General features: G+C 42.2%; 1 protein-coding gene across 1 annotated transcript; it reads right to left on the minus strand.

The window, feature by feature from the left end:
- Positions 1 to 980: 980 nt before the first annotated feature.
- rtbdn (retbindin) lies at positions 981 to 11,374 on the minus strand. Its single transcript, XM_080447105.1, has 5 exons — positions 11,197 to 11,374; positions 10,929 to 11,028; positions 10,332 to 10,460; positions 9,779 to 9,875; positions 981 to 2,745 (listed from the first exon to the last, which is right to left on the minus strand). Exons 1-5 carry the CDS (start codon positions 11,354 to 11,356, stop codon positions 2,380 to 2,382), a joined length of 852 nt encoding a protein of 283 aa, XP_080303231.1. The 5' UTR covers positions 11,357 to 11,374; the 3' UTR covers positions 981 to 2,379.
- Between the last annotated feature and the right edge of the window lie 383 nt (positions 11,375 to 11,757).

An 11,757-nucleotide genomic window follows, 5' to 3' on the forward strand; every position in this document is an offset into this window, starting at 1 on the left:
GGGAAGTATCAAAATACTTATACATTTCTGGACATTTACAAACCTTTTTGGTGACACACTCAAGTATTTCTTATTATCTATAATTATACACTATTTTACTACATACATAACACTATAATTATAGTTATAAGAACTCATCAAAATCTAAAAAATAATAATTATAACAATAAACATAACAGTATAAAACATTTTATAATGACTTATAAGGTAAAGTGTGAATGCATTATTATCGGCTTATAACACTATAATTTACAGTTATTATAAACATACTGTAGGTACCCATAATGTAATCATAACCCATTACAAAGCCTGATCTGGTCGAGTATCATAATACTTCAGAATTAGACTACTGCTGTAGTCCCTCACACAGACCTTTTCTTTTGGCCAGTATTATAATTATCATAGTTGTAATACATTATAATAATTTGATCATGCATTATAATCACTGTTCTAATGCATTACAGTGTGTATTATAAGTTCTATAATTTGGCATTGAGTGTTTTAAGTAAATCTATTCAAGAACACACAAACCATTTCTGCCTATATACGTCCAGGAATGTCATTACTTTACTTAGACATGGGCTTCATAGAAAGTGTTACAGAAATGGTATTTGATTTTGGTGTTAAGAGACATACTGTATAAGTGTTAAAACGGCCATGTATTGCACGCATGGCTGCAGACGGAGAGGGAGAGATGGATGTGTTAATTACCAACGTGGCCCTGAATTGTGTACGGAATGAGACCGGCAGACGGAGGAAAGGAGTGATAGATGCCGTCATTATCTGCTACAGTGTAATATGGGCAGTGCAGATCTTTCCAGACTCTGATCCTGTACTGTACTGCTGATATGCTCAGAATGAGAAGGCTTTCATAATGTAAAGAAATAAATAGCTCCAAGGCTAAGTGCTGAGAGAAGGAAGGAGACAGGGCTGGGGTGACATTTAGAAATCTTGTCTTTATTGAGAAAAAGAAAAGCAGAAGAAAAAAGTTGGCCATGAACCAGACAATCATAATCCCTTTATTTTATGTTCGCCCGACAAAACATTTACATCTAACCGCATTTGGCTCTAGACTTGCTTTACATCATTATGAAAAAAATGAAAAGAAACGGCCACTCCACAGTACATCGGTGATGCATTCTTCTCAAACTATAGCCTTATCGTGGCTTTAATGTTGCCGCTACAGTACACCACTGTGGTTCCACTTGTGGTTCGACTTGTTTCTTGAAATTCAAAATAACCTTCAACTAAGAAGTACGCCTCGGCGAGGTTGTTATCACACAGAATCAGTGAAACCAGGGAAGGATTCTTGCTTAAGTTACGCCGTACACAACAGTGTGCCCTTCTCCGCCATCAAATACCATGACAAGTAGACAGCACAGTATACACTATCACAACACTGAGAACTGCAAAAGCATTTTGACAACTGATTAACATGCCGTTTTAAATTGCCTAGATGGTCAAAATGACAAGAAGACTTGCTCAATTGTGGTGCTGTAAAGGATGCATACTGTATGAATAATGTGTAGTTAGTTACTGTCATAGACCCTATACAGTCCTGTAAGTGACAATGTGGTGAAGCATTTGTAATCTACTGATGTGTAAGGTCCTGGGGACCTTTTATACTGTAATCCCGGCTTAAAGAATCTGATTGACAACTACAACATGGCAAATGTTATCTGTATATGAAATCATCTAAATCAGTGAAGCCCAACCACTACAGTATACAGTAACACTGCCTTTAATAAACACCTCACAGTGTGAACTTGTATAGTGTCAAGCATCATCTACCTTTAAACTTTAGGATATAAAGTCTGTCATGGCTTTATGTGCATCTCCTAACAAATGTTAGACCACTGGGTTTATATCCTGGGTGATATTCATACTTCACCAAATAACTGCCCATGGTCAAAAGATCTTCATCTTGGTTTTCCACTAATAAAACATCAGTCTGAAGATAGTTTTCTCACCGTGCTCTAAAGCTATTGAATATCTTATTATCCAACAAGGAGACTTGCTTGAGAAAAGCAGATTATTTTGCTTTAACATTACAGCAGTGCACATTATTCCCTTGCGGCAATTCTGCCCTACAGATGAAATTGAAAGCCCATCCTTCGTAATAGCCTGTTCCTTAATGCCAGGTTATTTTACTTGTTGAAGTGTAGATAGTGTTGCAGGACTGACTTGTAATCGATTTAGTTACACTTGGGAAATGGATCTTTTATTTGAAAGCGGGGTGAATAATTACATTATGATTAAGTGTGTGAGGTAATAATCCTAGTCCCAGTGTTTAATATTATCAGCGGTGGCGGTCTTCAATTCTCAATCAACAATCAGACACCATCATTCATGAACTTCCCAGAGGTTCCTCGGTGCTCTTTACAAGCCGCTGCCACTGCCCTCCACGTCGTCCACCACGATGGAGCGTTTACGCAGCACAGAGTTGCCGCGGCCTCCGCTCCTCCTGGCCTGCGGGGGCATCGTGGTGGCCCGGGGCAGCTTGGTCAGCTGGCACGGGGCGCGGTACTGCGGCAGGCCGCTCTTGGTGGTGTCCAGCTCCTCGGGGTCCTCCTCCTGGGCCCGGAGGGCGGCCATCACATCCTTGTCCGAGGGACTGAGGGTCAGGCAGCCGCAGGGTCGGCTGCCGTCCGGCCCTTCTCCGGACCGCTCCTCAGCCTCGTCCTCCACGGCCGTGAACGCGTCGCCCCACAGGCTCTCACACAGGTCCCTGCCATGCTGGTATATCTACACACCGCCGCGTGCACACACACACACACACAGACAAAGACACGTTAAAAAAATCCACATGACCGAGCACACACACACACACACACACACACACACACACACACACACACACACACACACACACACACACACACACACACACACACACACACACACACACACACACACACACACACACACACACACACAGGTTAAAGTCCTTATGTGTACAATAACTAGAACATATTAAGCATGCATTTCTTATCATGCGTAGTCCTCAGGGACGGGTTATGGCTTGTGCACATTGTGCACGCGCACAGGGGCCCTGCAGCCAAGGCACTGCCACCTGAAAATCTGCTTTTCGATTAGTCAGTTCTAGGTCTATTTCATCTACTTCCACAAGGCAGATTTCGGCGGGGGGGCCCAAGGTGATTTTGTGCACAAGGCCCATTTTCACTTTAATCCGTCCATGGTAGTCCTTTCAGAGCATGTTTATTTGTGAAGTTTTTTAAACCATGGCTGCCCCTGGCCCTGAAGCCACTTGAAATTGGAACTATTGATTTTCACAAAAGCGTGACCTGACAGGACAGAGTCGGCCTTGAAAACAAACACCCTCACCTGTTAACTTTTCTGTACAAACGCATACTATTAGCTGCCTCAACTGCTGCTAAGAAAACAATTATCAAAAACTGGTTTGAACCGACTATTAATTTGAAGATAAACTGGCTTAATTGTTTTTATGATATTTGTTTACTTGAGCGTTCTACTGCCAGAATAAACGGTGCCAGAGCTGACACTGTGGATAACTGGTCCAAAGCTTTAGATGTAGTTCAGTTACTTAATTAATGTACTTTTTTTACTGGGTTGTGACCTATCATCCTTCTCTCCCTTTGCCCGTACCTAGCTCCTGTACTTGTCCTGTATTTGTCCTGTACTTGTCTTGCACCTGTCTGTTCTTGTTTGTACCTGTCTTGTACTTGTCTGTACTTGTCTGTATTTGTCTGTACTTCTTGTTCGTGTAGATGTTTATATTATTTAGCTGAGTACTTTGCTTGTTATATATTGTTTTTATTTGTATATACATGTACCCATGTTTATTATCTCACTTATTTTGCTATTTGTGAGTTTTATGTTTATCTGACCGTTTTTAAATTTACTTATTTAATACATTTTGTATGACTATGTGTGTGTTATGTATGTATGTATATAGGTGTATTATTATTATTATTATTATTAATATTTTTTTTCTGTCTTGGTTTTCCCTGTATATGGCCTCTTATGTGCATTTGGTGATCTGACTTATTTCAGTTTTCCTTGAAAAAACAAATACAAAATGTATTAAAAAACAAAACAAAAAAACACCCTCTGCTGCCAGGTGTTACGAGTCAGGGGGGTGGAGGTGGGGGCAGGGTAGGCACCTGGCAGCTGCCGCTGCCACCCTCTTTTGTTTCCCGCTCTGCTTTACCATGCCACGTCTCCCACAGAACCATTAGGGGCCATCAGCGGACATGACCTTGACAAGCTGGTATCTGGGAAATAACGTCTGCTGTATTCGTGGTGTAAGAGTCTGTGCCGATGCCTATCTGTCTTTATGTGTGTCTGATTCCATCCCAGATTCTCGGGACAGACGGGCTGATATACGCTCTTTGAACAGGTTACTTCAAGAGCCCTTTTCATTATAAACACAAAGACGACTAAGTACGGTCCACAGACTCCATCACTAAGACTGATGGTAAAATACTGTAAAGAAAGAGACTAAACGGCAATTAGGGGCCCGTAGAGGCCATTGGGTCAACAAAATCAATATTGGCCGTCATATGGGGAGCACAAAGGTGCACAGCAAATTCCATGGCTATCCAGTAGTTGTTGAGATATGTTGTTTTGGAGTAAAATGATGGCATGTGGAAATTCTGGCCAAATGACGGCTCTAGAGGAAAGGTCACCAAAATCAGTAGGGGCCATACTCTGGAGTTCATGAAAGTGCTAAAATAATCCAACCAGTAATTCTAAAGATATGTCGTTTGGAAATAAAATGGATGGACCAATGAACCGACCGACCGAGAAAGAAAACAGCCTTATTTCTTGCTGACATACTAGAGCTAAGCTTTATGGTTCCTGAAGCATGGCAAATTACAATTTTCTCTAATCGGAAATGTTTGCGGATTAAGGGGAGATATTGCCTAGCGCAAGCGAAACATCCCCATTCACCACGGCTTTAGGCTAAGCAAGGCCTTGCAGTAGAGAATGTGTGCATACATTCTTATAAATGGTTGAGAAAGCTCATTAGTAAAGTGGCAGTGATACAGGCTATATGATTCCCAGTGCTTAAGCTCCCATCCTCTCCCCCGGAAAGTGACTCATAAGCACTCATTAAGAAAGTGTCACCAATTCACCTGCCTTTCTGTCCTATCTCATGCTGACACCCTTGCAAGGTTCTTCATCCAACTTACCCACCTTCCCTCCCCTCTACACCCCTCATTTTCTCTTCTCTGTTGCGCCATTTTCTCGCTCCGTATCTTACTTATGCTCCTTATTTCCTTCTATACCCCCTCCCCCCATGTTTCATCCTGTCTCTTTGAAGGATTAAGACTGAGTCACTTGGGGGCCTTAAGAAAAACAGCAGCATTATAGGCCATGCTAAAAGGACATGGAAGATAAAGACTGATGCACTCTGCCAGATACCCACCATCCGACTGACACACACAGACGCACACGCACACGCACACACACACACACACACACACACACACACACACACACACACACACACACACACACACACACACACACTCACACACACACACACACACACACACACACACACACACACACACACACACCATGCATGCATGTGCACACATAGGCACACATACATACACACACACACACACACACGCACACACACACACACACACACACACACACACACACACACACACACACACACACACACACACACACACACACACACACACACACACACACACACACACACACACACACACACACACACACACACACACACACACAAACACACACTATTCCCCTGGCAGGCATGGTTAGCTGCCAAAGCTAATTCACTACAAGCTCAATAGCTTTGGCAGCGAGGGTGTGATCAAATAAGTGAGAGGGTGAAATTTCCCAGGGCTATATCCTATCCTTTCCTATCCAATTTAATGCTATGTTATCTTATCCCATTCTATTCTATTCTGTCCTGCTCTATCTCCAATCAATGGCATTGTCCCAAATGTCAAGCTCCATGACATCCAATTTAAAACATGAATTTGATTAGCTGTGATAAAAAAAAAACGCATAGATTCCCTACCGACCAAAGGCGTGTGTTGGGATGAAGTTATGTGGTGGTGCTGAAGCAATTTTTTTGTTGATTTGAAAAAATATATTTATTTAAAAATGAGTATGAGTATTTTGAGAAAAATAATGTGTACTTCAATTTAACCAAAATATTTACTTTATTTTTTTATGTGTGTCTAATGTCTTATTGGGGTAAAAGCCACCACCTGCTGCTCCTGCTGGAAAGGTAAATTAGGTGTGTTCATTTAGCTGGCTAAGTTTTTGTGCTATGGGGGTCAATTTACAATTTAGATGTAGCATGATGTAGCATGATGTAAAGGTATAGTCAATAAGTTATAGTCTTTGTCCTCACATACTATATTCTTATAGCAGCATGTTTAAGTTTTGGCAATAAGTATGAAGAATACAGTAACATGCAAATCCAAATCGTTCAGTTGTGGTGTTTCATATGAAGTCAGGAAATTATTCCCTTTCATACCTGGAAGGCAGTTATTGTATTTAAGGCGCTATATTCTGTACAGTAACCGATACCTCTGATAGCAATCTGATAGCAATAAGAAAAAACAGTGTGATTCAGCAGCATGTAAGAGATAATATCCAACAACAGCGGTAGACCTTGTCCGTGAAATTGCGTTGCTAGGGAACAGCTTGGGTCCAAGTTTATTTCCTGTCAGCTGCTGATATTCACAAATAGTGCAACAGGAAATAAACTTGGACCCATTTAGAATGCTTATGTTATCAAGTGTGACGAGGTCAAACAAGATAAGTTAAATAGGTTACGCCATATGTAGAATCTCAGAGCATAGTCTCTGTTAGGTAGACTATGATCTGAGATTCTACAATTAAGCAATTAGTGCTTCTGAAGCTTATTATTGTTTAGGTACTGTAAGTATTATTAGTGCTGTAAATACTATCTTGCAGCCTACTGCTAGTGGCCTTGAAGCTCCAAACGGGTTAGCGTCTCCGTTACCACAGAAATATGTTGATATTTCTGTTTATGGTAAAGGAGTGATGTTTTCTATAATGGTAGTTTGAACAAAATGACGCACACAGCAGCACACTGTACCTGTTAGAATGCCTCTGGTTCACAGAGGCATAACACAGGGGTGTGTGTGACTTTTAGTGCAGAATCTTTGGAGTTACGACGTCAGTTCTTATAGATGTTAGAGGTTACTAACTAGTGTGAACACCTGTCAGCATGCTGGCATTCCACACTGATGGAAAAAGACCATCAATGCTAATGTGACCAAGAGAGAGAGAGAGAGAGAGAGAGAGAGAGAGAGAGAGAGAGAGAGAGAGAGAGAGAGAGAGAGAGAGAGAGAGAGAGAGAGAGAGAGAGATTGCCGGAGGGGAATTCACAACTATCATCCGAACTCACATGCTGGATTTGTGTGTGTGTGTGTGTGTGTGTGTGTGTGTGTGTGTGTGTGTGTGTGTGTGTGTGTGTGTGTGTGTGTGTGTGTGTGTGTGTGTGTGTGTGTGTGTGTGTATATGTGTGTGTGTTTGTGCACGTGCATGCGCGCGCGCGTGTGTGTGTGTGTGTGTGTGTGTGTGTGTGTGTGTGTGTGTGTGTGTGTGTGTGTGTGTGTGTGTGTGTGTGTGTGTGTGTGTGTGTGTGTGTGTGTGTGTGTGTGTGTGTGTGTGTGTGTGTGTGTGTGTGTGTGCTTGGCTGCTTGCATATCTATATCTGTGTCCGCAACGGTGTGAATGCATTAGCCGGCATGCTTTATACTCAATTTAATCTACTGGGGAGTCAGCATTTACAAGAAGAACCTATTTGTATATGTTATACACACATAAATGCACACCTGAAGCGAGGCATGCTTTTGCGTAAATAATGTTTGTGCATGCCTGCGATTTAAGCTTCCCTGTGCAGTACATCACCCCCCCCACACACACACGCGCACACACCCCAAAATGCTGTCAGCTCAATTTACCGTTGCAGATGCTGCGAATGCTCCGAGTTCCTAATTTTCTGCCGTCTCAGAGGAAGACACCAAGTCAAGCATTACCACTCTGAAATCCAAAACTGTCTCTGGGGGAAGGAGCCACTTGTACATGACAAACTCCTGAGTGTTAATTTAACTCACAGTGTAAAGACAGACCCTTCCATGTCCATTTTTACACTCTTGACATTAACTGGAATTTGGAGCACTGCTGTTGCACTCACAATGGCAGATGTGGTTTATTGGGCTGCATCTAAGTGGACTGGAGGTTAGGGACTCATCATCATACCCCTTTTTCGATTCTCAGCCTTTCTCGATCAGGCAAGGGGCCCCTGTGGCAATCGCGGTTCAGCTGAGAGCTATTTTTATGTAATGGCCCCTATTCCCTATTAGTGCTATCCTCTGGGTTCAAAGTACTGCGGTAAGGCTGCAACTATCGATTATCTTCTTAGTGATTATTCTATCAATTACCTTTTCGATTCATCAAAGAATTGAGAAGCATGTTTTTTGATAATTTCTTAAAACGTTTTATATACCATTGAATCAGAGAAAGAGACATGAGCCCCACAGAAAGCCTCATTTGGTAACTTTAACGGGAAAACTTGGGGGAGCTCTCAAATATCGTAATTTTTGGTACCACTGATTTAGGTCTGTGGGCATGTTCATACTGTAACTGTAAACTACTGTAACTGTAAAACCATAGCCTGTCCACTGTGTATTGGAACTTAAGTTTTCAAAGAAGATTGATTTAAAACGTTGTTTCCGTTTCTTTGTTGTCCCATGATAAAATATTCTCTGAATTAATTTCAATGTATTGATAGTATATTTTTACACCCCTGAAAAATAGGGCTCGCCGACAACCACTGTGTATTTCTAACACTGGCTGTCCTGATCTACATTCACACACATAATAATGTACGATTTGAGCGAGGACAGGCCTAAATACTTCACAGGCACCAAAGTGTGTATGTTGTGTACACACACATTGAGAAATTGCCTGTATCTCAGTTGCCTCTTTGAAGCTACTCTCTCCTATTTTCTAATTTAGTTTCTAATCATCATCTGAGATCAACCAGTGAACCCATATAAATCTGTAGGTATACCTGGTGTCTGTGTGTGCGTGTGCGTGCGCGCGTGCATGCGTGCGCGAGTGCGTGCGTGCACCAGTCCTGTCTCTCTGCCTCTTCCCATATCAGCCAGCCAGCCTCTGTCCACTGAAGCATGACCTAGTCATTTTATGACAGCCAAGCCCCTCACCAGCTACACCCTGCACACAACTGCACCCACTACACCAACTACACCCACTCCACTACCCACTGCAGCTCAGCGTCTGGCCCACAGTCTGGGTCTGGGTATAAACGACCTTGAGTTTTGAGGTCAGTCAACAGCATGCCAACCTCTGTCTGCCACAGGACAAGTGACGCATTGTTGATCGTGCCAAAAGCAAAGTATTTTTTTGGCTGAAGTGGACATGCTTTGGCTAAATCTTAGCCTGGGAAATTTGCATGCATAACAAGTATTTAGGTCAGTAGACGTCAGTTCACATGTTTTGTTTTGTTTCAGGCTACAGTTCTAAAATAACAGATTTTCAATTAAGGCAGAAGAGGTACAAGAGAAAAATTATATCATTGTATTATTGTGCTTTATTGTGATTCATAGTTCTTTTTAACAGGGGGACCTGATTCCTAAACAGTAAAATCCTCATTGTCACTTTATCCATTTGAGACTCAGAGAGTGTACAAATGTAACCAAACTGACAGTAGAAAATGATGCATGTGTCATTCACCGCCTACCTGCTGATACTGAACACACGTCCCAGTGCAGTTCTGGCCCCTGGGGTCTGTGGCCCATTTACGTGCACACGTCAAGTCCACCCTGCAGGCCTCAAACCTAGAGAAAAGGGTAAAAACGAAGTAAGTAATGCAGTACTATCTTTTAAACGATTATGCATTTTGTAATGTCGCAATGCTCAACTGTAATTCTCATACAATAGTATAGTTCCTCCCAAGATATACTGTATACTGGAGTACTAAGTTGCGTAATGTGTAATTTGAGGTACTGTGATACTTAGGAATTACATATACTGTAGGTCTGAATACATACTGCACAGTATAATGTAGGCCTATGCACAATGTTAGGGATAAAACCAGCGTACCCATAACATTCGTTTTGGGCCACCCTAACATCAGGTTAGGGGTACCGTCATATCAGGTTAGGAGTACCCTGGCATCAGGTTAGGGTTACACTAACAACAGGTTGGGTGTCCACTGGGACATAAAAAGGGGACAGATATAAACAGCAGGTACTGATCATCCGGATATCCCTGATCACAATCTGTTGACTCACCAGTCACGGCAGAAGCTGTGACAAAGAGGCACCGCCTGAATGTAGGATCGCCGCTGGGGGTGTGGCCAGCGGGCCGCGTCAGGGGAACAACGGTAGAAACAGGACACGCGCATCAAGAAGCTCTCACAGCTATGAACGGAGTGGACAAGATAGAGAGGGAGAGAGATAAATATGGTGGATTAGTAAAGTGGACAGAGAGAGAGTGATGCACGCTTAACCATTTTCAACCTGGTGTCCCTATTTTGTGCATGTCATTAAAGGAAACCATTTTCTAAGACTTTCAAAAGGTTTCCATTGAAACTAGCAGATTTACCTCCCAACGCAGATTTACCTCCCAACCCTTTGCACTAGTTTTGGAGCGCAACACCATCGTACAATGAGGTATAAAATAGAGCTTCAGTGGTTAAAGATAAAATTCTATACATACATGAGCTTTTTTTAAAAACATATTTCATCCAGGGTAGGCTATAGGCCCTGCTTCACATTCGGTACACAGACATTCATTGAGCAGTTTCCCTGGACAGCTCCAGCTTACAGTGCAGTGTATAATAAAGTCAAAGCACGAAGACCCTGTTGAGACAGTATTCTGTGACTTACGCAGGGCTGAGATTCCCACATTTGTCCCAGGCAGCATTCTTATTGTTGCCATTGGGAACATGAGAGATGTCCTTGATGTCATCTTCAGTGCAACAAGCATCTAGAGAGTCGGAACATGGAAATGTGTTTGAAATGAGCTTATAGAAGAACTGTCATCCTATAGCACACCTCATGGGGCAGAACAACTACCTTAAAATCAATTCAATAGATATGTGAGATAAATGAACTCATAATATGAGGTCATTACATTAATAAGAGAGTTACTCACTATCAGCATACAGGGTGCAATCATTCAGGTGTGGCTCCGGGCTAGGTGTGGCCTTGTGTTTGCCGTCTTGAAGACACACCCCCTCCGAGCAGATGCGACCAATCAGCGCAGTCGCCAAGTAAGCACAGACCAATAGCAGCGAGTGTGAGTTGATACCCATGTCTTCCACCAGCAACAGGCCTGTAAAAAGTTAGCTGAGTTTCAGCACCATGGACAGCAACAAACAGGTGAGATGTGTGTTTTTGCACACATCAAGCCGGACTATAGTCAGAGGTGTAAAGTAACTAAGCACATTTACTCAAGTACCGTACTTAAGTGCAATTTTGAGATATTTTTACTTTACTTGAGTATTTCCAATTTTCTGTCATTTCACTTCTACTCCACTACATCTCAGAGGCAAATATTGTACTTTTACTCCACTACAATTATTTGAAAACTTTAGTCACTAGTTACTTTGCAGATATAAATTATGATATTATGAAACATACATTAACCACTTCAGCCCTATTTTATACCTAGGCTATTTGAAAATAGCCGATCTACAAGCTCACAACGCGTCGC

This window comes from Gymnoscopelus braueri, assembly GCF_963280865.1.
Source record: "Gymnoscopelus braueri genome assembly, chromosome: 13".
Classification (NCBI taxonomy): Eukaryota; Metazoa; Chordata; class Actinopteri; order Myctophiformes; family Myctophidae; genus Gymnoscopelus; species Gymnoscopelus braueri.